Here is a 23,277-nt window from a genome sequence, read left to right as displayed (position 1 = left end):
ATAGAATCACAAATTACAGTCACTTTTATTAATAGGTTGAAAAGACTATTTGAAGAAAGTTCAGTGGTGACTTGCTTCTCCCTAGTAGAAACCTTTTGCATAGGGATTATTTTAATGCCCAAGAATTGTTATTATATTTTGAGATTAACAAGTACTAACTAATAAAATTCACAGCAAAAAAATTATAAGGAAAAGTAAACTAATCTCTGCCCAAACATAGCAAATACCTCTCAGTGACAAAGGTTTATAAGACTACACAGAAAAATAATTAATGAAAGAAAGCACAGAAACCACATCCATTCATCCTAAACCCTGTGCCACCTGAAAACAACCTATTTATTTAAGGCTGGCAGAAAATTTTTCATTTCAGCCATTTTTCATGTGGAAATCAGCAAAACATCATCTTTCACAGAAAGAACATTTCAGATTTTCGTCAAAAGTATTGGTTTAGACAAAGGTTGTACAGGGCAGGAAGGAGGGAAGTAGACTAGGGAGCAAACCTTACTAGAATGGCCCTACACGGCCATTTCATGCAGGCATGGAATAATTCGTTCTTTATGCACAGAAAGCCTTTTTTCTCTGTTTTTGGCTTATTGTCAGAAAGGACAAAACAGACTTAAGGAGTGTCTTCAGGAAAACTATGGGACTTGGGGAAACATTATGTACAACCATCCAGAAGAGTAGCACTCTCTGTAAATCCAGTAAAAGCAATCTGCCACTCAGAATATGATGACTCAAAGACAGCAGAGAGAGCAGAAGTGACAAGGAAGCTGTGGCAGTATATGGAGCAGGACTGTCACTCAGCCCAAAGGGCAATCTCCGCTCTCAAGAAGCAGGTGTGGGGATACCACACTACTACTCAAGATCATATTCCTCTGACAGCAAATGCAAACCTAAAGCACATGCATACATTATGACCCATACAAGCACTGCTGTTAATATATTTGCAGCATGGTCACACCCTTTTATTTAACATCATCATCTGGAAACGAGTGCAGCAAAGAATCTTGTCCTCTAATACTTTATTTCCATTTGACACTGCTGTATTTTCTGCTAGGCTCAGTGGTGTATCTAACATCAAAGTAAAATGCTGATTGTGCAGTCCCACCATTTCATTATTAATACCATCTTCCTGTTTCTGTGAAGCTGAACTTTAGATTTCAAATAATACTTCTTCTAAAGTCCGGGCTGGTACAGTTTTGATTTGTAAGGCATTTTGTAAGAAAAGGTGTGAAGCATGCAACTTGAATATATAATCTCTAATTCTCTTTGTCAGTTTAGACTCTTTAGTTGTACCCATATCTGTATTAACTGAGCTGCAAATTAACTTTTAAATATATTGCTGACAAGCAGATCTTCCTATTTTAACTAAAAAAAAATTTATGCCTACATATAACAGATGAGCAATTCTATAATTTTAAATAAATCATTGTCATTAATTTGCAGTGAGAAGCAGAATCTTTGAAATTTCTAGTACAAGTGAAAATAGCAGCTGTTATCTTGCAAGTTCATTTTAGAAAACTGTGAAATGAAATTTAACCTCAAACACTAAGCTTTGAAGTATCTGACTTCCTATCTTCACATCTCAGATACCCACCTCCCCTGGCACACAGACAGCTCTCAGGCTGACACCAAGCCAGTGATACGCAGAGTCTGTGTGAGGGCTCACAGCCCTGTAGCAGTGAGCCTGCCTTCCAGGCAGCCTATTCACAGCTGCACCTGGAGTCTCAGAAATCCAGAATCCTTGGCAAAGGCTATCGTTTCAGTCCTGGTGAACCAGACTTTCCAGTAACAAACCGTCATATCAGAAATTGCCCAGCCCGCTTAAATCGAAAGTGAAACAGTTTTATCAAACTGAGATTGCTGGTAAAATGCTATTTAAATACAAACCAAGGAAAAACTGTAAGTGATTGAAAATAACATTTAGTTTCCCTGAACCCACTACCTACACATGGGTCCATATTCTGTAAATTTATATCCTTACAGAACAGAGACAAAATGCTGACAAAAGTAACAGTTTTTTAGCACTCTCCTATCAAAACATAACCCAACCAAACTGAAGAGAATATGTATAAATAGCAATGAAAATTAAAAGCAAATAAGCTGGAAATTCCATTACCTCATCTGAAGTTTTCCCAGTCTGACAGATAAATTATATTGTTATCCTGCAGTTATTTACTTATTGTGCCTCGCACATATTTGTGACATATTAAAGTGAAAACTGTGCTACAGAGGTAAACTGATGGGAAACTTTGATGAAAATATAAAAGCTTCAGGTCACAATTATAGGGTGACTTCTATAAGAAACCAAAGAGATGAAAAATGAAACTGGCTTCCAGGAACTGCAGGTTAAACATATTTTCGCTAATGGAATTGTGGAAAAAAATTAATTTTGTCTATTTTGACTACATGAAATAACCTTATGGGGTTACTACTTTGAAGTAGTAGTATGCTAAAACCTCTTAGCTATGTATCATGTAGCCTGATAGCTTCAGGATGGCAAGTCTAAAGTGAAAAGAAACATCCATCTTCATGATTTGGGCTGCAAAATATCAGTTTTACTGATGCAGCTGGAAAGCCTGGAGCCTGTTCTGGTACATGATCTTGATAAAGAAGCAAATCACAGGTCTGTTTGGACATACTGCAAAACTGTTTTCCAAGCCCTCTCCAGTGGAAACCAGGGATGAGAGGAACAAGAACAGCTCAGATCAAGCTTGGAATGTTTAGACAGAGCTATGTTTGTGTCTCTGTGGTCTTCCGGACTGATAGCCCAGAAAAGTTCAACATGGCAGATTAGCCCCTTGTTTTCAAGCACACACCCTTCATTATTCCTCAATGAACTTTTTATTCAGATGCAATCTGTCCTAGCCACAGAAAAGTGAGACTCCTGAAAGGATGGCTTCCATTTTAAATCTATTCTATAGCAACTTCTTAGAACAATGAACAGGTTCAAGTTTATTCCTCCTCCCCCTGCTAGTCAGAGTATGCATCACTATTAAATTTTTATAAGATCGCGACAGATTTCTGCGTTTCTTCCCACCTACCAGGCCAGAGGAAAGAAAGGGAGCCCCATGTGGAGGGAATCTCTTTTCAAACAGGCATTACAGCAGCCATGAAAGCAATACCATTGTTCTTTGAAAGAAAACCCTGGAACTGCATGGTATAAGAAAGGGAGTATCCAAAATCAGCAGTGAAAATTCTGGAGCCCATCCTCAGCACTCCTAGGTCATACATTACAATTTCTCCTCTAAACAAAAACTTTCACCAAATTCATTGTCACTGCTTAGTATTCAATGAATATAGAAAAGCCACGCACACAGATGCTTGCATAAGAAACTACCTTGATTAAAACAAACTGTTGTCCTCAGCAACTGCCTGCATGCATTCCCAGATGTAATATGCCACACTCTTCAATTACAACAGGGAAAAAGGAAGGGCCACTCTGAAAAACTACAAAGCAACAGCAAACTATATAGCTACCTCCTCCATCGCCTCAGCATAAGTGTGCACCTAAGCAGCATTTTAAGAGGGAATGATCATGCAGACAGGGAGAAAATAACATGACAGAAAGAAAAAGGAGCAATTTATCATTATCAGCATAGGTTTTGTTCAGGTATATATACTGGAAGAAAGCCAAGAAACATGAGCCAGAAGCAAATTATAGCGTCTCCAGCCAAGACACCAGTCTGTAAAGCAAGGGGATCAGGAACACAAAACATGCAACAGCCAGCAACTGTGATGCAGTTTAAACACAGCCATGGAGACCAAATGCTCCTGAAACCCTGGTAGAATGGATATTACCTCCCCACTGTGGTCTCAGTGCAGGTACATTAATGTAGCTGGATCTTGAAGTGTATTACTGCTACACAATTAGCTCTGTCTGTGTTCAAGTCAACTTCATTAGAAATTCATTTGCACTAAGTGACTCAGGTTATTAGGCCTTTGTATACGTGTTCAGGGACCAAATGCAGTAAATCCAACTGAGAAAGGACATGGTCTTCCAATTCCCTTAATGTTTTGAACAAGGATAAAATCTCCCAAAGAAAACAAGTGTTTTAGCGATATTTGTAAGGCTTACCTTGCCCAAACCAGGGGTGTCTTTCACTTTGCTGACTGCCCTCAACAAACATGGTGGTGCAGGTGGTGGGGAAGTCTGAAGAATACTGCTGAAGCAGGTAGAGAAGAGAGGAGATTCAGGAACGGACGATGCAGAAGGCCTGTGCTTCTTCTTTTTGGAAGACAGGTTCAATTTCTGAGCAGCTCTGTGGGAAAAACAAGAGTAAGGTAAAGCATCCTCAAACTCATCAACAAGAATGAATAAAGATATTTTTCAGGTTACTGTTTGTATAGGCTCTCAGTTTTGACCTCAACAGTTTTATAATTCTTGTTTCTCATTCGTTATTAATAGTTTAATGTCATTGAGTTCACAAAGTTGCTCCAAATTTACAATCTGCATTAAATAGGGTCATAATTGGGCCTCTATCAGTATCTTATCTGTTGAAACAATTCAACTTGCAAGAAGGCTCAGAACCCTCCAATTAAATCAATGAGCAATCTGGCAATTTCTGTTTTAAAATTAAGTTTGGTCACCAAGTGGTTCACACAGAATTGTGTCTCATTCATAAGTCTCTGATTAGTCTCTAATACTTGTGCAGCGTTTGGACGCAAGCAGCCACTGTTAAGTTAATTAGTAATAAATGCTCACTGCATTTGCTAAGGTGTAAGAAGTCTTGCACTAGCTGTTTGAAATTTTTATCACCTCTTAAAACATAAGCTAGTCTAAAAACTAAACAAATGGTAACCAGTGTATTGCTGTTTGCGATGAGATGGAGACAATCATACAAACTCCAGCTGCATTAACCACTAAGCAGGGAAAACAGTGAAGACTGTTTTTAATAGTAGGTTATTCTTAGATAAGAACACGGAAGTCTGTATAGACTTTGATTAAAAAACTAAGCTTTTCTGGAACAGAAACATTCAGTACTTTCATTTTTAAAATGTTTTATTTTGAGAGATAATTCAACATTCACTCTTTGTTGCAGCTGCTTTGGTTCAACACTTGTGCATTCTGCACTGCCCATGGATAATGTTAAAATTAATCATGCAGTCCCGTGGCTTCCTTTTTGTAAAATGACCACTTTAAACAGAGTAGGTCAATGGGAGCACCGTCTCAATGGAGAGAGGGATACAACAGTTTCAGGTTGTTTGCTTTGGCAGACAAATTGGGACTTAAGATAGGTATAAAAGTAGTCTCTACTGACAGTAGCTCTCCTCACTTTGCTGAAGTGTGACAGTCAAGACCAATAATTCTAAATCCTCCTAAGTTTTAAGAAGCCTTAATTCCCTTACACCGGTATCAGTATATATTATCCAACTCTGAACTTACAAAAGTAATTGCATCATTTTATCCCAAGGAGTTAGGGAAAAAGATTGAATTTTATATATATATACAAACACATATTTCAGTATGCAAGTAACTTGTGTTTGTATCATGTGTCTCAAGCACATGAACAAATTACTGCTGGGCATGAAATTACCATATGTCAGCTGGTCGCATGCACACTGCGTGCACCACTAGTATATATTCTTTTAGCCTATGGCAAGTTAAAAGCAGTTTCAGACAGATTAGTTTCTAATAAAAGGAAAACACTAGGAGATTTTAATTCACCTGACACAGAATTAGAACTCAGAAGTTTCTGTACCACCTCCTTGTCCTTCCCCTTCACTCTGCCCTAGACACTGATGCTCATAATCTAGCCCTCTCTTTTAAGCTTCTGCTTTTTTTTCAAAGAAAACATAATCAAAATATGTTGGTCAAAAAATTCTTTCCTGTTCCTAGCAACATTTCAATGGTTTGAGAGAATTCAATTATTTCAGCTTCCACACTGTCCATCACTAACACTTCTGTGAAGTTGTCCATGTTAAGTCAAGATCTTCTGTGTGCCTTAGTTTCACTGTGAAATTATTTCAAGGAAAATCTACTATGTGCAACAATTGAAAACATAAATGTTGGCCAAACATAATGAAAAATGTTTGTGGTCAAGCTTGTGGTCAAGCTCATTAGTCCAGTTTTAAATATAGGCAGTGGCTTCACTTACTGTGGTCATCCATCTGGTCTCACTGACTCACTTTGGGTGAAAATACATTTACTAAAAGCAGTTTTCTGATTTGACTGACAGAGCTATTATTCCTCTTGCTACAAAATGCTTCTACAGACTTTGCTGTCCCTTTTACAAAGCTGACAATGTAATACAAACCACTTTTTGACCCAACCAAGCCCATAGCTGGCATTTTCTTAAAGAAAAAATGTTGTTGAAGGTACCCGGCCTTTTCAAGATCTTGGAACTATATTCTAGTTTGACAGTTACAACCTTTCAGACTGCATTCAGGTGGAATAACCTGAATTTTCATTATATTTTTGGCCTGCAATTGGTAAAATATATGAAAAACAATAAACTATTTCCCAGAACTTCATGGGGTTTTCTGTTTTTCCCCAGGGAGAGAAAAATCAATGCATGGCAGGCTAGAAAATCATTACAAGTCCTATCAGACTTGACCGAATTTTGAAGGGGATCAAAAAGGCAATAAGCATCAAGTAATTCCCAGAGCACTTAGCTGGGAAGAGAAGGATATTTTAACCAGATGCAGGCTGCAACATGACACAAATACATAGAGTGTGGCTTCCTTATGAGCACATTTGCATGAGCAAAATAATTCAGCTTGGGTGGCTAGCATTGCTCTGAACACAGCTGGTCACGCCAGCTGATGCTGATTTGGCTCTGTGATCCAGTACAGGAGATTAGAAATTCTCATATTTTACTTTTTCAGGGAGTCAGAGGCCTGGCTTTCCCATGTAGACTCTCTGCATCACTAGATATCTCGGGCAAAGCACCAGGCTGGACTTGGGAGACCTGATGCTGCTGCAGCTCACAGCCTGCCCAGCTCAGCCAGCAGCTGTTTAGGCTCTGCTCTTTGTACAGGAGCCAACTATTTTTTTTTTTCATTTAGTATCTAGTATAATAGGACTCTGATTTCCACTCGAGACTCTGCACACTATTACATAATGGTAATGGCAATGATGGCAGCATGGCTTTATGTACAGACAATAAGCTGATCATACTCAAAAGTCATATCAGCTCCCACTTGAGCCCAGTGATATCAGCCATGAACTATGCAGGGGTGTACAGTGAGCTCCAGTGCATCGTAAACCACTTCCCCACTGCGTATGCGGCATGGTTGTGGTGGGGATTGTATTCCCAGAGACACACAAGGAACTTGATCCAAATTAAATTTTTGAAGTGCGCAATTTAAACTGTATTAGATCACTGTGTGGACACATTCATTCACAATAGAACTGTCTTTAATGTCATTTCACTGAATTACTTTCCAAAATAATGCAAGTTTAATCCAGTTTAGCTAATATACTTTGGATTAACACCTTCAGATATTTTGGACTGTTTTTTCTGGATGTAAACAAGCATCTGGAGACTTTTTGAAAGCTTACAAGATTTCTGGCAGACAAAATAATCACAAGATCAAGAGCTGAAATTGCAGGAGGGACATTAGAAAGCAGATTAAAGTTCAATCCAAATAAAACTAATAGATTGCTGGCAGCAAAGGGGAACTGCTTTGAAAATCCACCTAATCCATAGCAAAGATCGAGATCATTCTTTGAAAGGACATTCTCTGCTTTTTGTTTTTTAAAATAGAAGTCTAATAAGGTATATCTTTGGGCAGTCAGAATACTTTTTGCCTCCCACCTATGCAGAAATGTTGATATATTTTTTCCCTTAAAAATTCACGACCAGGCTGGGATTTTCAAATGATTTTCAAATCATTGGGATTTTCAAATGATTTTCAATGATTGTAGAGCTAAGTCCCCTACACTGGAAACCAATTCATGATTGATAGGAACTGTATGAAAGCTGAAGGTCCTCCATGGGATTCACTGAAGAAATGGAAGTAAACCAGCTTAGAGGTCATTCTGAGATGTAAGGGGACAAAGTATGCTCTTTGGAAACTTGTCTAGAGAGACAAATGAGCATAAATGGATTAAATAATTTTTAACACAGAACAAAGGCATTTCTAGGCTTGATGCAAATAACTCTCCTAAGTTATTCATACTACTTATAAGAAATATAAGAATGAAGTTGATGAAATTCTTAAGACAAAATAAAAACCATTATGGAAAGCTCTGTAAATACCTTGCTTAGAGAACTCATTAGGTAATTTCTTATAGTATAATATGTATAAGGAAACTCCATGGAAGGAACAGTTGGAAAATTCATGGTTTATAAATTAATGCTAGTAAAATTCAAGGGACACCTCTTTAGCTTCATAAAAGAAAATATTTTTTCAGCAACACATCATCCAAGGCAAAGTTAAAACTTCAGGACCCACTGTCAAAGTAGAGGTCACTAAGGCCACTAGGTTCATTAGATTCAGAGGGAGGTGAAACATTAAGTGAATACTTAAAATATTATTCAGAGTTGTGTCAGCAAAGATCATCATTCATAAGTAACACTGACTGACTTGCTCCTTCATCACTGACATCTGAAAAGATTTCCTTAGGTGCGTATCTCTGTATAATTATTCCTTACTGGATATTCATACCCCACTACAAGGCATTCAATACTTATTAACACTGGAAACAAAATTCCAGATCACAGGAGCCATTGAGCTAGCATATTAACTTCTGTGTCAAAACAGAAACGGAAATATGCTCATTTTCATATCATATTTTCCACAGAGAAAATGGTTCTCAAGCTATGGAGGTTGAACAGCCATGGATTAGCTAAATGTAATGTAAATATTTACAATTTTAATTAAAACTAAAAATCTATTTTTCTTTTTTATTTGGAGGTATGCATTTCATTTTGTAACACAAATACTCTTGGCTGGGAACACCATTCAAAGAGTAAGGAATGAACTTCATCCGTGCAAGGAATGGCTTACCAGAGGATGTTCTGGTTTGACAAGCCTGAAGGAGGTTAATGATATTCCCTAACAATTAAAACACGACCTTTACCTATCCAAAACTGCCTTGCCTGCTGTATCTTAATGCTAGGTTGGAAAACAGATGCAAGTTTAGTTTGGAAATGAGTCTTCTGAGCAAACTCTTTAAGCATATTTGTGCAGCTATATCACCAGTTATAAAATACACCGACATTTATGGCCAGAAGTGTTGGATACCCAGCATGAAACGCTCATATCCTATGGTCTCAAGTTGGCCACCTAAAAGTGAAAGATACCATTACCCAGCCTCACCCTCAAACTGAAAATCCTACTTATGTTCTCGTTTGTTTGGGTTTTTTTAAACCCCAGACATAATTCTTCCTGCAGAAAAAGTAGAAACTCTTGGCTATCAGCTACAAAGTAAAATGTAGTCTGCATAGTATTTTATTTAAGTGACAGAATGTCAAACAAAGGTATACTGGAAGATTGTCATTAGTTTTGATTATTTCCAACTTGAAGGTTTGCAAATGGTTTCACAGTGTATTTTCTGCTTTGAGTAATTATGTTTCTATAAAATGAGTCATGATATCATATCATATCATATATAGGTCCTCATGTAGCTGGAAGGTAAAAAACAATAGGATACAGCAAATTTACAACTATGTAGACTTGTTTTCTGGGAGAAAAGCTAGTCTTGATTTTCAGTTACACAGGGTCATTCAACAATGCCTTCTCTATGATCTTTCACTACTGAATTACATCAGCTACATGCTGCCTATAAAAACTAGACACAGGGCACTTAATGGGATGTTCACATTTTCTAATTATAGGGATCTAATCTACCTTCTCTGAACCATCACAAAAAATTATTCTTTTTTCTCCCAGTCACCTCTATAGGTGACGCAGGCTTACTAACGTGACATCACAACCAAGTTGACCTGAGTACTACTACCAAGAGGGGAAACCCCACACCTGCCATGGCCCTGGCTGCACACTTCCTTTCCTTCCCGTTCTTCTTTTTTTTTTTTTCTTTTCTTTTTTCTTCACTTATTTTGGCTTGGCCACTATCACTTTAACCTCCTGAATGGGCTTGTGTCAAGAGTGCTCTAAATCATACTTATTTGACATGGCTAATATACCTGAATTACTATGGCAAGCACTTTCCCAGCCTTAAAATCTGAGGCATGTGGTACAAAATGTGGTTTCATACAAATCTCATATTTGTGTTTGGAGGGCAATGAACTGGCGAGGAGCCATGATTTCCTTTGAGCCATGCCTTTCTTCGCATCTTCTAAAGCAAAGAGAAGAGAGATGTTTTACAGGTTCTTTAACCAACAAGCCAACAGCTATGCTCTGCTGAAAGGGGCCAGGTTGCCTCTCCACCATCTGCTGCAAACCAGGGCTACCATCTGGGAAGCATGCTCCATGGCAGAGCGAGAACAACCTCCAAGAGCTTCTCCTCATACCTCTACACGGAACAGTTTTTCTCATCCAGAGTGAAAGCAAAAAGACAGAGTAACAAACCCTGCAGCTGGCTTGCAATGTCACTTCTCAGACCTCATTCCCTGCCTTGCAATAGGAAGTTACAAGCTATAAACAAGAATCAGGGCAACTTTACTCCACTTTAATTCTCTGTGTGGCCAAACCCAGGGCTGTGGTGTTGCAGTCTAGCAAGATATGTGAAGAATGAAATAAGAATCCTCAGAGGAACACTTCCTAGATTTGTACTTCCAGTAAGATTCTTAGTATTTGTGTTTAATTATTTTACAATGCCTTTAAAATCTGGAGATAATTTGAGCTTTCTGCTTATGCTGTAGAAGGTATAATAAACATCTCTCTGATGCCCAGTAAACACTTGCCCCTTATTGTTCTCTTTATTTTTATGCATGCATCCAATTCCATAGCAACAATAAAGCTGTCTCAGGCTGTAATCTTTCACGTCTTGGGTGGTAGTAAGGATATTTTGGCCACAGTGTCTTAGTGACTGTGATCTCCCCAGGAACTGTACTGTAACTGTCCAGAAACCCATTATTTTCAATTTATTTGATTCTAAAACAGTCAAAATAGGGTTTCAGACTTTATTCAGGACAGGTCTTACAAAAACTGTGGCTTGCTGCACACAGGCAAACGTAGTAAAATTAAGAGCTCAGACACGCTCTTACATAAACTTGAAATTTGTGTAAATTCACTAGCAACAGAGCTGGTCCTAGACTGCACCAAAACAAAGGTAATGAATATGTTTGAAGACCAATAGCTTAATCAAAAGCTCAAAATTCTATGTACGTACACACTATAGGACAGAGGACTCATATTCTACGCAGCTGTTACTTGAGTGAAACTCCCAGTTTTAGAGAAGGGTATTACAAGATATGAAACAAACCCTTTCTCGTGTCATTATTGTTTGATTCACAAGATTCTCTTCATCAGGAATCACTGTACTCCAGTAAAGATCTTCTTATCTAACCTAAAGGTTCCTGGAAAATCCTGATTCAGTGACAGATGTCCTTCTGCCTTTGGCAACAGGATCATTAATTAGCACTCATGCATCAAGGTAATGTTGGCAAAAAAATTAACAACTCAAATGAACCATCACATTTGGAATTTTTACAAGATCATACCCTTGTCCTTCAATACTACCCATCAAGCAAACTACTTCTTGACTCAATATCTTGATACATTTAGCTAGAGAAAGATCATTCCTGATTTCTTTCCTTTCTTTGGCACATCATTATCTTCTCCTCTTAGTATGGTTTCTAAATTTCAGGCATTACTGACTCAGGTCACTACACACACTATAAAAATGACCAGATTCACCCCTCCTTCTGTGTTATTGGCTGCAGACACATATAATCAGTCTGCACCTTTAGAGAAAAAATGAGTGATTTTGGAGACCAGCAGAAGAACCCAACTCTAAAAAAAATGTTCAGCATTCAAAACCAGAAGAGAAACTACTAGTCAATTTTTTTAAGAATGGGTAAAGGTTGTTTTTTATTACTAACCTACCTTATTTTTCTCTCTAAAAATGGTTTTATGAAATATGCTTTTCTAAAAAACAGTAGTCAGACAGATCACAGTTCTCACTACATTATCCTGTTCTTGGAAAGTTCTGAGGATCATTTGGACATGTGTCACTGCATGCTTAATACATGAAGCAAGTTGAACCATTATACTTGTGTAAAATAAAATCAGATGTTTAGCACTAGCTTAATAGGGGAAGAAAACCAGTTATATTTACTCTAACTCAAATGAACTCAAATGTAAGAACTTACCAATTACTGCCATGGTTACTTGACAATGCATTGTCAAGTCCATGTGTGAAAACTGCATAGGCAAGAGCACTACAACCACAAACCAGAGTAGCCTTAATTTCAGGCTCACAGAGCTGAGGGCAAGGGTTCTAGTATCTTCCAAGGCAAGGTCAGAAATAGGCTCCATCCAGCTCAAGCTTTGGATGTTAAGAAGTATTGCCTATATATAATAAAGATTTATATAGCAAGACACTGGCATTGCCACTAAGCAATAAGAAAGGAGATGTGCACAGTTTTGTATTTGTACTGTTGTTGTGTAAAACAAGAAACATATGCAGATCTGTCAGTCTTCAAGTGTTAGCTGTAAAATATTAGGGCTTTAGATGTACAGTTACACTGCCTCCTCATAAAAGTTCCATCAGGAATAGCTGGTAGATTTTCCCTATGTCTGAGATAACGTAGCAAATGCCAAACTGTGGGACAGGACCATCAGTCAGCCCCTAGCTGACTCTTTTCATGAGCATTCATGACAGCTCAAAAACATGAGTAAGAGAAGCTTTGCAATGAGAGGCCCACAAACCACTGGCCATTTAATAACAGTCCTTAAAATCACATAAAGAAAATTCTTTAGCTGTAAGTTTTATGGAGCTTATATGATTACGGTTATTCTATTACCTTGGATGCTAAAGCCTGACCACATACTGTGCGGAAAGCTATTTTGCTTCATCTCTGTCCCATTCAGCAAAAACCTCTCATAACACCAGGAGGAAAAGCAGCCAGCACACAGATTCACAGTCCATTTTGTCATTGTTTAACTTTCCAGTTGGCAGAACCATAAAAAGGTTAAAAGGCAGGTATGTTTTACAGGGGATTTTGCCTCATCAATATTTTTGAGGTCAGCACATTTAAAATAACACCAGTGTACAAATGGTAAACTATTCTGACAATGCAGATGCACTGAAATTCAATGCACTTCAGCCCAGCTCTGACAAGCAACCTCCTGTCATAGTAAAAACTATTTCCTCTAAGAGTTCCTGTTAGTCTTGTCTTGTACTTATTTAAGTCACCACCATGAGATAGTGATAATTCTTTGAGACAAGTTGTTTTCAACTACTGGAGACTATAGCCATTACTACATATAATATGATACAGTCCAAGAATGAGGTTCTTCTCATAACAGACTGCACACATCCTAAAATCAATCCAGTCCTAAGAGCTAATAAGCAAAGTACATAAAACAAAAGAAAGAAATTTTATAATCCCACCTTCATGGAAATAGGCTGAAGCACAAAGAATTTCACAAATGGTGGGAAATGATAATTTAATCTAGATCATCTCAGTAAATTCACACAAATAGTTATGATGCTTTTGGAGATGTCTAACTCGGCATCCCCCCCCAGTACCTAAAAGGAGGGTACCGAGATGATGGAGTTACACTCTGTACCGGGGTATGGAAGGAGAAAAAGAGCTAAAGGACATATGTTTAAATGAGAGAAGTCTGGACAGGGTAAAAGGAAAGGCATTTTTATCCTGAGGGCAGCCAAACAACATGGTGCTTTTTTTGTGCTTGGGAAAGTTTAAGACTCAAATGGATAAGGGTGTGAACAATGTGTCTGACTTCAGAGTTGAACCTGCTTTGAGCAGGAAATTGGATTAAAAACATCCTGAGGTCACTTCAACTCTCTTTGATCCAATGATGCTATGAAAGAAATATTGCTTCAATTCTGAAAGAAATAAAATATTATGTTTTATTTTTCTTTCAAAATGTATTTTCTCTGAAATTTTTCAACAAACTCACTTGGCATCAGTCTCAGAAACTCATGAAATCCAAAATAAAGACTTTAATTTTGAGAATATTAATTTAAATATAATTGGAGAACTGTCAAACTACAATTTCATACTGAAAAAGTTAATGGCTGTTTCTTTTTGCAAGGCTCTAACCAAAACACATTAAAAATTTTTTGATTATTGTTGCCTTTCTGGGAGGACATTAGCTAATCAGCAGAGGCTGATGAATTTATTCTGAATGAAATCCATGTATCTTGCTGAGAAACAAATTTGACACAAATTTCACCCAAGTCCCCTTCAATGTTTTGTGATAAGACCTTCTATCCCTATATACTGATAGCAGATGGAAGTAATTCGACTCAATACTAAATGTCCTCATATCCTACCATTTGCAGGGAAAGTCCCATGCACCCAGCCTCTTGCAGGAATGCTCAGCATTCTGCTGGCTTGGACCCCACCTCCTTTGGGAGCTGACCTTAATATTTAACCTACTTTAATCATACTGCAAAATGAATTAGTATGAAAAATTATAAAACTGGAAAACACTATTAGTGTTGGCAATTACTGATATTTTTAAAACAAACCTTTTGTTCTCTTTTTTCCATTTCCAGTAAAGTGAAATGAAAAAAAAAAACCCCATGAAATCAAATACACCACACAGAGTAGTAAGCTATTGCCAGAAAAAAAATGAACTGTACAGATGTGTGGCACAGGCACCAAGAAGCAGAATTTATAAGAAATGTAAAGAATTTAATCAGCAGCTTTTTGCTAATTACCTGTACAAATTTCAGTGAAAGCCAATTAATTTTCAGTTCTGAGGGCACTTCTCAGACAGTTGGGTATACTGCTATATTGAACAAGTATTTGACATGTATTTTTGTTTCTTAGAGAAAGTAAATTTCTGAAAATACCTCTAAAGGTGGAAAAATAAGTTATTTAAAGTGGTTCAAAATTTTACGCAAAAATGTTTTTTTAAACACATCCTGTCATATAAAGAAAACAGGAAAATGTATTTGCTGTTTGATTTTACTTGGATATCAATCTCTTTTGAGGTTTGTTGATAGCGCCCATATTCACACATCTGTTACACCTGAAAAAAGTGTCAGTAACTCATGTTCAATACTGATAAAATATAGCTGAGACTGAGGGGTGTAGTAGGAAGGGATATCAGAGGAATTAGAAAGAGTCTTGTCAGAACACCAAAGGAACTGAAGTCTCTGAATGTCATGGGTCCATGGTGGTATTACAAATACAAGGAGCAATATTACCCAGAAAAATCTTTTCCGTCTTATAATTGCTCCCTTTTATAATCCTCCTATTTCTTTTTGGATATAGGCTTTTCTGTGATCTATTTTTTATCATCTGCAGGCCAAAATATTGTTGTTTGCTCTAATGAGAGTTAGGCATGAATGTTTCACTTTGTGCAGTCAGAATGAAAGCTCATTTCCCAAGCGGGCAGATTCAGCCATAACTCTGAGCTCTCCTTTTGTCATCCTATTGTCTTTCTCCACTATTCTCTATAGTCAATGGTTAGGAGCATGATAAACTTTCTGTTTCTTGTTTTTCATAAGACAAATCATATTCAGTGAATACCTGAAGCCTTCCCAGAGTTGTCTGCATCTAAAGCTTTGCCTCCTGGATAGCTGGCGTACTGAAAGCTGAATCAGCTCTCTCTCTGCTGGGGGCTTCTGGTTCTTCCCTCTCCAGTGACCCACAGGTTCCTGACCCACAGCACCTACTGCTTGGTGCAATCCTAACAAAAGGCACATCCCCCATGTTAAAACATCTTGGTACAATGTGTTCTTCTAAAGATCCTGGTCCTCATCACCGAAGCAAACAGTAGGCTAAACATTACCTCTACCAACAACTAAGAGAATACTTAAAAAAAAATAGGAACAGAATTATTCTTCCAAGACACCTCTTGTTTAGTAATGCAGCTCCCTGACACAGATCAAGTCACTGCCTTGCCTCCATCACAGCACAATCACTGCTCTGTGAAGTATTTTCTTTGATGAGAAGGCCTGGAAAATTGGTTCATCTGCCTACTTTATGATAAATATCCCATTGTCAGGAAACCAGAAAGTCAAGTTAGGATTACTGACAGTTTTCTTTTGAACTTGGAAACCATTTTCAGTACTTCTTTCTCTGCACACCTACCTCAGAAATTCCTACAATTGCCAAAGTGCATTTATATGGTTCTACAATAGATTTCATCCTGTTGTCCTGTTTGCTGTACAGAAAAAGTTTATACACATGGGAAGTAAGACATAGGACAGCCTGTAGTCAGATCTTACCATCTCTCTTCTGTGTAACAACCAGCTGCTCTTTGCACATCCCTCCCCACCCACACCCCCCCTGGGCAATAATAGGACAAAAATTGTATTTTTTTACTATATTTCTTTTATACCAGACAGAGGACCGGAGAAGAAGAGAGCACATTCTGCATACAGAAAAAATTGAGTATACTTCACTTTCCAGAGAAGAAGATAACAGAGAGATTAATTTGTTTCTTCTGCCCTACTACAGTTGCCTTCAGCAAGGCACAAGCAGTCCAAATGGTCCCTCACTCTGTGTTTGCAGCAAGAGAAGCCCCTAGTTTCCATTCTGGAAATTTGATCATCCTGACACATTCAGTATATTGATAATATTTATATTTTAAATAACCATAAACCAGTAGGAAACAAAACTTTGCATTCAGTTTCCAACATCATGAGACTCTGCTCTCACTTGAAATGCTTTTATCTGATTTAAACTAGAGAGGATGGAAACCTTATTGAGTGAATAATGTAATTAAAATTAAGCTGACCAACTGATCTGTCATGTCTGGGGTTGCCTCCTTTTATTAAAGAACTCTCCATTCCTTTGGAGTAAAACTTCCTGTTGAAACTTCAGAACAAAATGAAAACTTCATTCTATCTGCAGGGTATTTATCCATTTGGGACTTATTTAAGCTATCTAACTTTATCAGTTTAGGCCTTCTAGGCTTAAAACAAACCTGTGCAGTACTCTCTGAGGAGCCTCAAGCAGATCCTCCCCTCATCCTCCCACCCTGATTGTTCTGTGAACTAGTACCCAGCAAATGTAGGTTGCAATCAGTCCTCTCTAAAAGGCTTTTAGAAGATATCAGCATATCATGGCACTTTCATTTCTCACAACCAAAAAACCCATCCTGCACCCTCTCACTGAGCCAGAGAGTGTAAAACCAGTCCTTTGGCTTTAACAGAACCCATTAGACTCCAATAAAGAGTGGGGCCCTGCACAGCTTTGCACACAGCCACACAGCCTTTCACACTCTCAGAACTGAGGTTATTTTTAGTATATCTTCTGTTTTGTACACTTCCAACATCACCACACTCTCAGAAATGAGGTTATTTTTAGTAAATCTTCTGTTTTGTACACTTGCAACATCACCATAAACTTGCATCACTGAAGCAGCTCCACTCAAGTAGTCATTCAAGACTTAATGTTACAACTCAGAAGACCACAAATATTGGGGGACAAGAGAGGGGTGAAGTATTTTAGCTTCAAGTAGCTGATAACACAACGTTTTTACACCACAAGAAACACTAAATTTCTAAATATGAATGTTATTCTTCTCCCTGATATGGTGCTTCAGCAGGAAAGCAATAGGTATACACTGTGCCCACAGGGCAGAAGCACTGTGAAGCCGATACAGACAGACAAGCCTTAACTTATGCTATATAAATACAGATTTTTCTTCCCCTGTCTAAACAGAAGCTATCCCACTGTAATTACAGTAGCATGGTTATAGCAAATAGCCTTCTTAGTGTGAAAGTATTTGTTCTGGTCAGTTTATTCCTAAGCAGCATGAGGAATATGGGAATATAATGCAGAGTACCACTTAATGATAAAATTGCAGTTACTCGAGTGATGATACTGATACAATTATGTTGGCAAAAAGAAATATGACTCATAACAAAAATAGTTGTTTTATATATATACATACTTATATATTTATATATGTATTATTTGTATATATATTTTATATATATGTGTGTGCTTTGTGTATATATGAACACACACATGCAGCGCAGAAAGTTCACTTTCCCCTGTACAGATCAACACCCACACCAGTCCTGCATGCACAAAGCAAAGAAGAGAAGCACTGTGGAGCACAGAACAGGGAACCAATTCTGGGCCTTGTTAGCTTGGGTCAGCACCACCACACTGCTTCACACCTGAGCTGGGACAGCACAAGTCCATGCCAGACAAAGCAAGTGGCTACAGATCTCTCCTTTTCAGTCATCAGTATCACTGACTCCTTTTTTCCTTTATTTTATTATGTGCTCTTGTAGCTATTTTACATATGTGCCATGTTTTCACTTTATCTGATTACTGCCACAACAATTCATTCAAACAGGTAATACTGAAAACACAGCAGGAGGATGAAATGCATTTGGCTTGTCACCAACAGGCTGATGCCCATTTGGGAGTAATGTTACAGTCCTTGCTCTATGATTAGCTCCTCCCCACTGCACCGAGTTAGACTTTCATTTGCCATTCTGTTCTGGCTAGAATGAGCTTATACTCCCCTTTGGGTTTACTTTCTTTTCTAGATACCTACCTCTGAAAATGAAGATCTGGAAAGAAGACCCGTGGACTATGTGACACAATTAGACAGCATTTTGTACCAGGAGAAACAGTGTATCTATGGGGCCTTTTTGAATGGTTGTATTTCACATATCTAACACTTCAGGGGACACTCTTATCGCATTAAATTCAAATCAATAATCTAAGGGGCAGTTTCAATGACTCTTCGGAGATATGATCATGCTTTGAAGCTCACGGAGGCCAATCTTGGGTCACTTGTTTCTGAATGTATGATAAATTTGCTCTGCAAGTTCAATTTTGCAAGGACCCAACCACCTCCTACAGTGTTCGCTGCACGCTTTTAGCTCTCACTGAGACTAATGGGACCTTTAAGGGGCTGGACAAATTTCAACCCCTTAAAAATTTTTCAAATTTTTCAAATTATGAAAGGCATTTTTCAAATTATGAAAGCAATTCCTGTCTGTGGGCCTGATCCGATACCATGAAGTATGCCCTGTATTGCTGCTGAAAAAAAAAAAAAAAGAAGCAAAAAATACTCATTCTCTTGAAGAAGGAAATTACAAGAAGCCCTAAAGTTAGAACACAAGACAACCAGCTCACGCATGGAGCTCGTCAATACAGCTGTTAGGAGGCTCCCAGAAAAGTTAGCTAGTGGGGTAGCCAGACAAACTGGAGTTACCACTGCGTGTGTTAGGAGTGCAAGACATGATTACACAATCATTATTTACCAAGCAAGATGCAGAATTTTTTCAAGCACAACTGAATTGAACACCTGGTTGTGAGTAAAACTGGCTCATAAGCAGAGAGGCTAGCTGCCTTTGCTGCAGATAAACTCACTATCAGGAGAACTTCAAGAGCAAGACATTTGGTAATTAAAGGAGTATAAATAGAAGGCATGTGACCATGCCATCTCCCCTTCTCTCTCTGATGTCACAGAAAAACATGGAATGGCAAAAACAAAGCTTATTTTTATGTTCTTTTCCAAGGCTAAATAAGATTATAGCAGAAGCAGAAGGGCAGTCACACTGGCTTATATGAGGATGATGCTGTGATATTGGGAAGCTGGCTGGGAGAGAAGTAAAAAAAACCCCACCAACTCAAAAAATCTCTAAGCAGTCTATTTTAAGAAGTCATCTTATATAACAGGAAGCAAGCACAGTTATTTTGGATGCTTGAACACCGTCTGTCACATTGCCATAAGCAAAGGAAGTATAAAGAAGTGTGTGAGACCATTTGAAGATTGTTAGTTTTAATTAGTCTGTAATAATTTTGGTTATATAAATCCTTGCAGGTTGAATTAGAGGAAGAAAGTGCCATAGAGATTAAGCCTGAATAATATCTAAATCATTCCAAAGCTATGGGGAAAAGAGGTCTATCTTTGCAAATGGCAAGCTCAGAGTTGAGGTTGGCAGTCAGTATGTGGTATCTACAGGTGGCAAGCACTCACACTGGCTTGAATTCTTCAGGGCAGGAGTATACACTTTCAGGAAGGCAAAGAAGCACTTTTCTGTCCAAGAGCTAATGAGTGAAGCATCAGCTATCTATGTACAATCTAGCTGCAGCACTAGAAGTGTCCCTCAAGGTTGAGGTGGACCAGCTGGCTCATTAATCACTACCCCAGCTTAACCTGTGAGTGCCACAGTAGCACCCAGAGCTGCTGGTGCAGAGAGCTAACACACCTCCTCTATCTTTCCTCTCTACAAGCACAGATGTGTAACAGAGGGTAGGATGCAGTCCTCAGTTTCTTAGTTTCTAGGTTATGGGTTAGAATTTGGCTAGCAGCTTTGGTCATAAACAGTGTTTAGGATGAAAGGATGTACTAGAATTTTAAGAACACCAGTGAAACACTTCAGAGCCTTAAAAAAAACCAAACACATAGGCGTATTTTTTTTTAAACTTTAGCATACATGGAAAGAGAAATAAAATTGTGTGTATCAGATTGAAAAGAATGTTCTGTCTAACTCGAACCAGAATTTTGTTGGTTTCATTTCTGATGCCAAACAAAAAGACAGTGGTTCATACAGCTTTAGTCACTAACCTGATAAGAGTTAAAGAAGGGATTGTGTGGACACTACATAGGTTTGTGGAGCTTTACCCCAAACAGCCACTGTTTGCTTCTCCTAAGGCTGTGCAGGTTTATTATCCAGAAAAGCAATGCCACAGAGAAACTTTGCAAACCTCAAGAAAAGAAAACAATTTAGGCACTAACATGCAACTGTGCATAACACATATGGGGCAAATTTTCAGGAAATCTAAGCTAGCCTTGTTCCAAATACTTCTGTATGATTTCACAACAGCTGGTTCAGGGAAAGCTTGAAATTCGTCCCACTCTTTATCCCAATTAGATACAAAACTAAAAGCCTCTTAATCCATAAATGACTGCTAAAATGGGAGAAAAAAGATGAAAGGATGAAATTTAGGTCAGCTAATAAAAAGAGAAATAAATATAGCAAATTACAGTAACTGAATATTACTAAAGGTTAGTGTAATGTTTACTGGGTTTTATCCATTTAGTTCTTGGTATGCTGACTCAAAAAGAGAAAGACCCATTTAGGCACATTTTTCACATGTAATATTAAGCTTTCCCTTCATGAAAAAAATCTGTATATCTCATTGCTAGGAACTTTTCATAGTGACTAATGTATAAACCAAGGAAACATATTGTTTTGGTTATACTTTTTAAATGGGCATATTGAAACTTATGAAAGAAGCAAAGAAAGTAATAAAACTCCTCCAGTTCCCCATCCAAATAACTATAATCACATTATTTATATTGCCTGCCATTTCATCATTATCATTACTACATTATGGCCAGAAAATCAAACGCAAGAAACTTTTCTTTGTGTCTCATAATAAAACATTTTGTTCAGATGTTCCTGGTTAGAGCTGTAGCTTCCCTCACAGAAGTGCAACAGCATGGAGGTGAAGACAGAAAGCCATAAAGATCCCCAAATCCACAGAGATGCTACAAAGCCAGAAGGAATGGAAGAGTCACGATTCCCTGGGCAAACACTACCACCACCTAGCAGATTTCAAAGGAGAAGGTATCCTGACTGAATGTCATGCTAACTTCCTACCCCACACAGTACCTGCTCCAGCAAAACATTTCTCATTTGTAGGAGGTTTTGAATAGCACGTTACAAACTTCTCCCTGCAGCTTTCTGATAGAAGCTGTCTCAGTTTCTCTCTTCCATGTTATTCAATGTTTAAGAGTGGCTGTGAAAGAGCAAAACACACAGCATGTGCGTAACTGGGAGAGGCAAAGAGAGATGCAAACACCTGCTGGGACTCTGTTTAACATGTAACTCAATAATTCCCTTGCAGAGGGCTGAACAGGTTAAGCCTTTAACACTGTTTAACACATGCACAGAATGTAATTTTTACCTCTGTAATGCAATGAGCTAAATATAGTTTATATAGCAAAGTACACATAAACATAAAGAGCAGTAGCACCTATCTCTCTTGTATACATGCAAACCTTGGCTATTGGAACAGCTGATGGAAAGGGCACATCCAATTACTTCAGTGCAAAGGCCAAGGCTCACATATAACAGCCAAGATGAACTGCGTTCACCTCTGCTGCTCTGCTGGTCATGGTTTATCATGCCAGGAGAGAAAGTACACCCCTGAAGGGATGCATTTTTAGCCTACCAGTGATCCAGTTTACAGCACTGACCCACAAAGAGTTACGGTGGCACAACAAGCAGAAGAAAGGGGAAGAGAGGTCAGTAAACTGTTACATGAAATCGAGGGGTAGCCAGAAGCATAATGAGGAGTAATTCTCTTTGTCCCCTCTCTCTTTTTCTGTGCCACCATGGTCCTTTCTTTGATCTTTCTCCCAGCCACTGCCATAACATAGCTTTCAATTTCATTTCTCTAACTGCAGTTTGATTTAAGTATGTTTGCAAAAACTCTCCTGAGATTTTAAAATCACTGTTCCATGTCTCCTTATTCAAATAACAATGGAGCCTGCTTCTGAGGACCTAAGGCCTGATTTTCATTACCTTGCAAACTCATTAATTGTTTACACCTGCATAAAATTCAGATGTTAAAGCATATAAACTCAGATGGCTTAGGCATTAATGTTTGCACAAGAGGCAGAATGTCAGAGCAAGCAAAGCATGCCCTCCCCATCAGCAAAGAGACACTGAGAAACGCTGCACCATCTCCCTATGGCTGGAAGAACCTCCAGTGGTGGCATTTAGATAAGCTCCCAGTAGTACCACACTGCATACAGTACAGCACAGCAAGCACACTGCAGTCCACTCCAAAGAAAGGCATTGCCACAAGCAGCACCAGCACAAAGCGGATGCGACTGAAAGCACTGTCAGAAATATGTCACTAAGGGACAAGGGGGAGGTGACACACTCCTCACACACAGTTGTAGCTTAGACAAGAAGAACTGTTTCAAGGATTCGGTGCTGTTTACAGTTTCTCTGAGGCTCCCTTTTTTTCCATGTAAAAAAGTGTAGCAGTGCAGCCCAACAGAACAAATTCTGTTCAAAGCAAAGATGTCCTTCATCTTTTTGCTAAATTTGGACATAATCTCATACTTTCTGTGGAATAAACTGGTTTTATAAAAACTTCTAAAGGTTATCTGGTATGCATCAGTCTATAGCAAAACAAGACTGATACTACATGGGACAATTCAGGTTGGATGAGTGGTCTCTAGTACATCCTCCTGCTCAAACCAGGGCCTTGGTGGCCTCTGATT

General features: G+C 38.3%; 1 protein-coding gene across 1 annotated transcript in view; it reads right to left on the bottom strand.

Annotated features, from left to right (window-relative positions):
• The window catches only part of KIF26B (kinesin family member 26B), a 291,414-nt gene that overhangs the window by 107,411 nt on the left and 160,726 nt on the right, over window positions 1–23,277 (bottom strand). Inside the window, exon 5 of the mRNA XM_027657354.1 lies at window positions 4,079–4,262. Coding sequence (XP_027513155.1) covers window positions 4,079–4,262 — 184 coding nt within the window. The remainder of the gene's footprint in view (window positions 1–4,078; window positions 4,263–23,277) is intronic.

Source organism: Corapipo altera, unplaced genomic scaffold, assembly GCF_003945725.1.
Source record: "Corapipo altera isolate COAL_440 unplaced genomic scaffold, ASM394572v1 2c, whole genome shotgun sequence".
NCBI lineage: Eukaryota > Metazoa > Chordata > Aves > Passeriformes > Pipridae > Corapipo > Corapipo altera.
The sequence above is the reverse complement of the archived record's forward strand: the minus strand, read 5'-3'. Positions and strand labels throughout refer to the sequence as shown.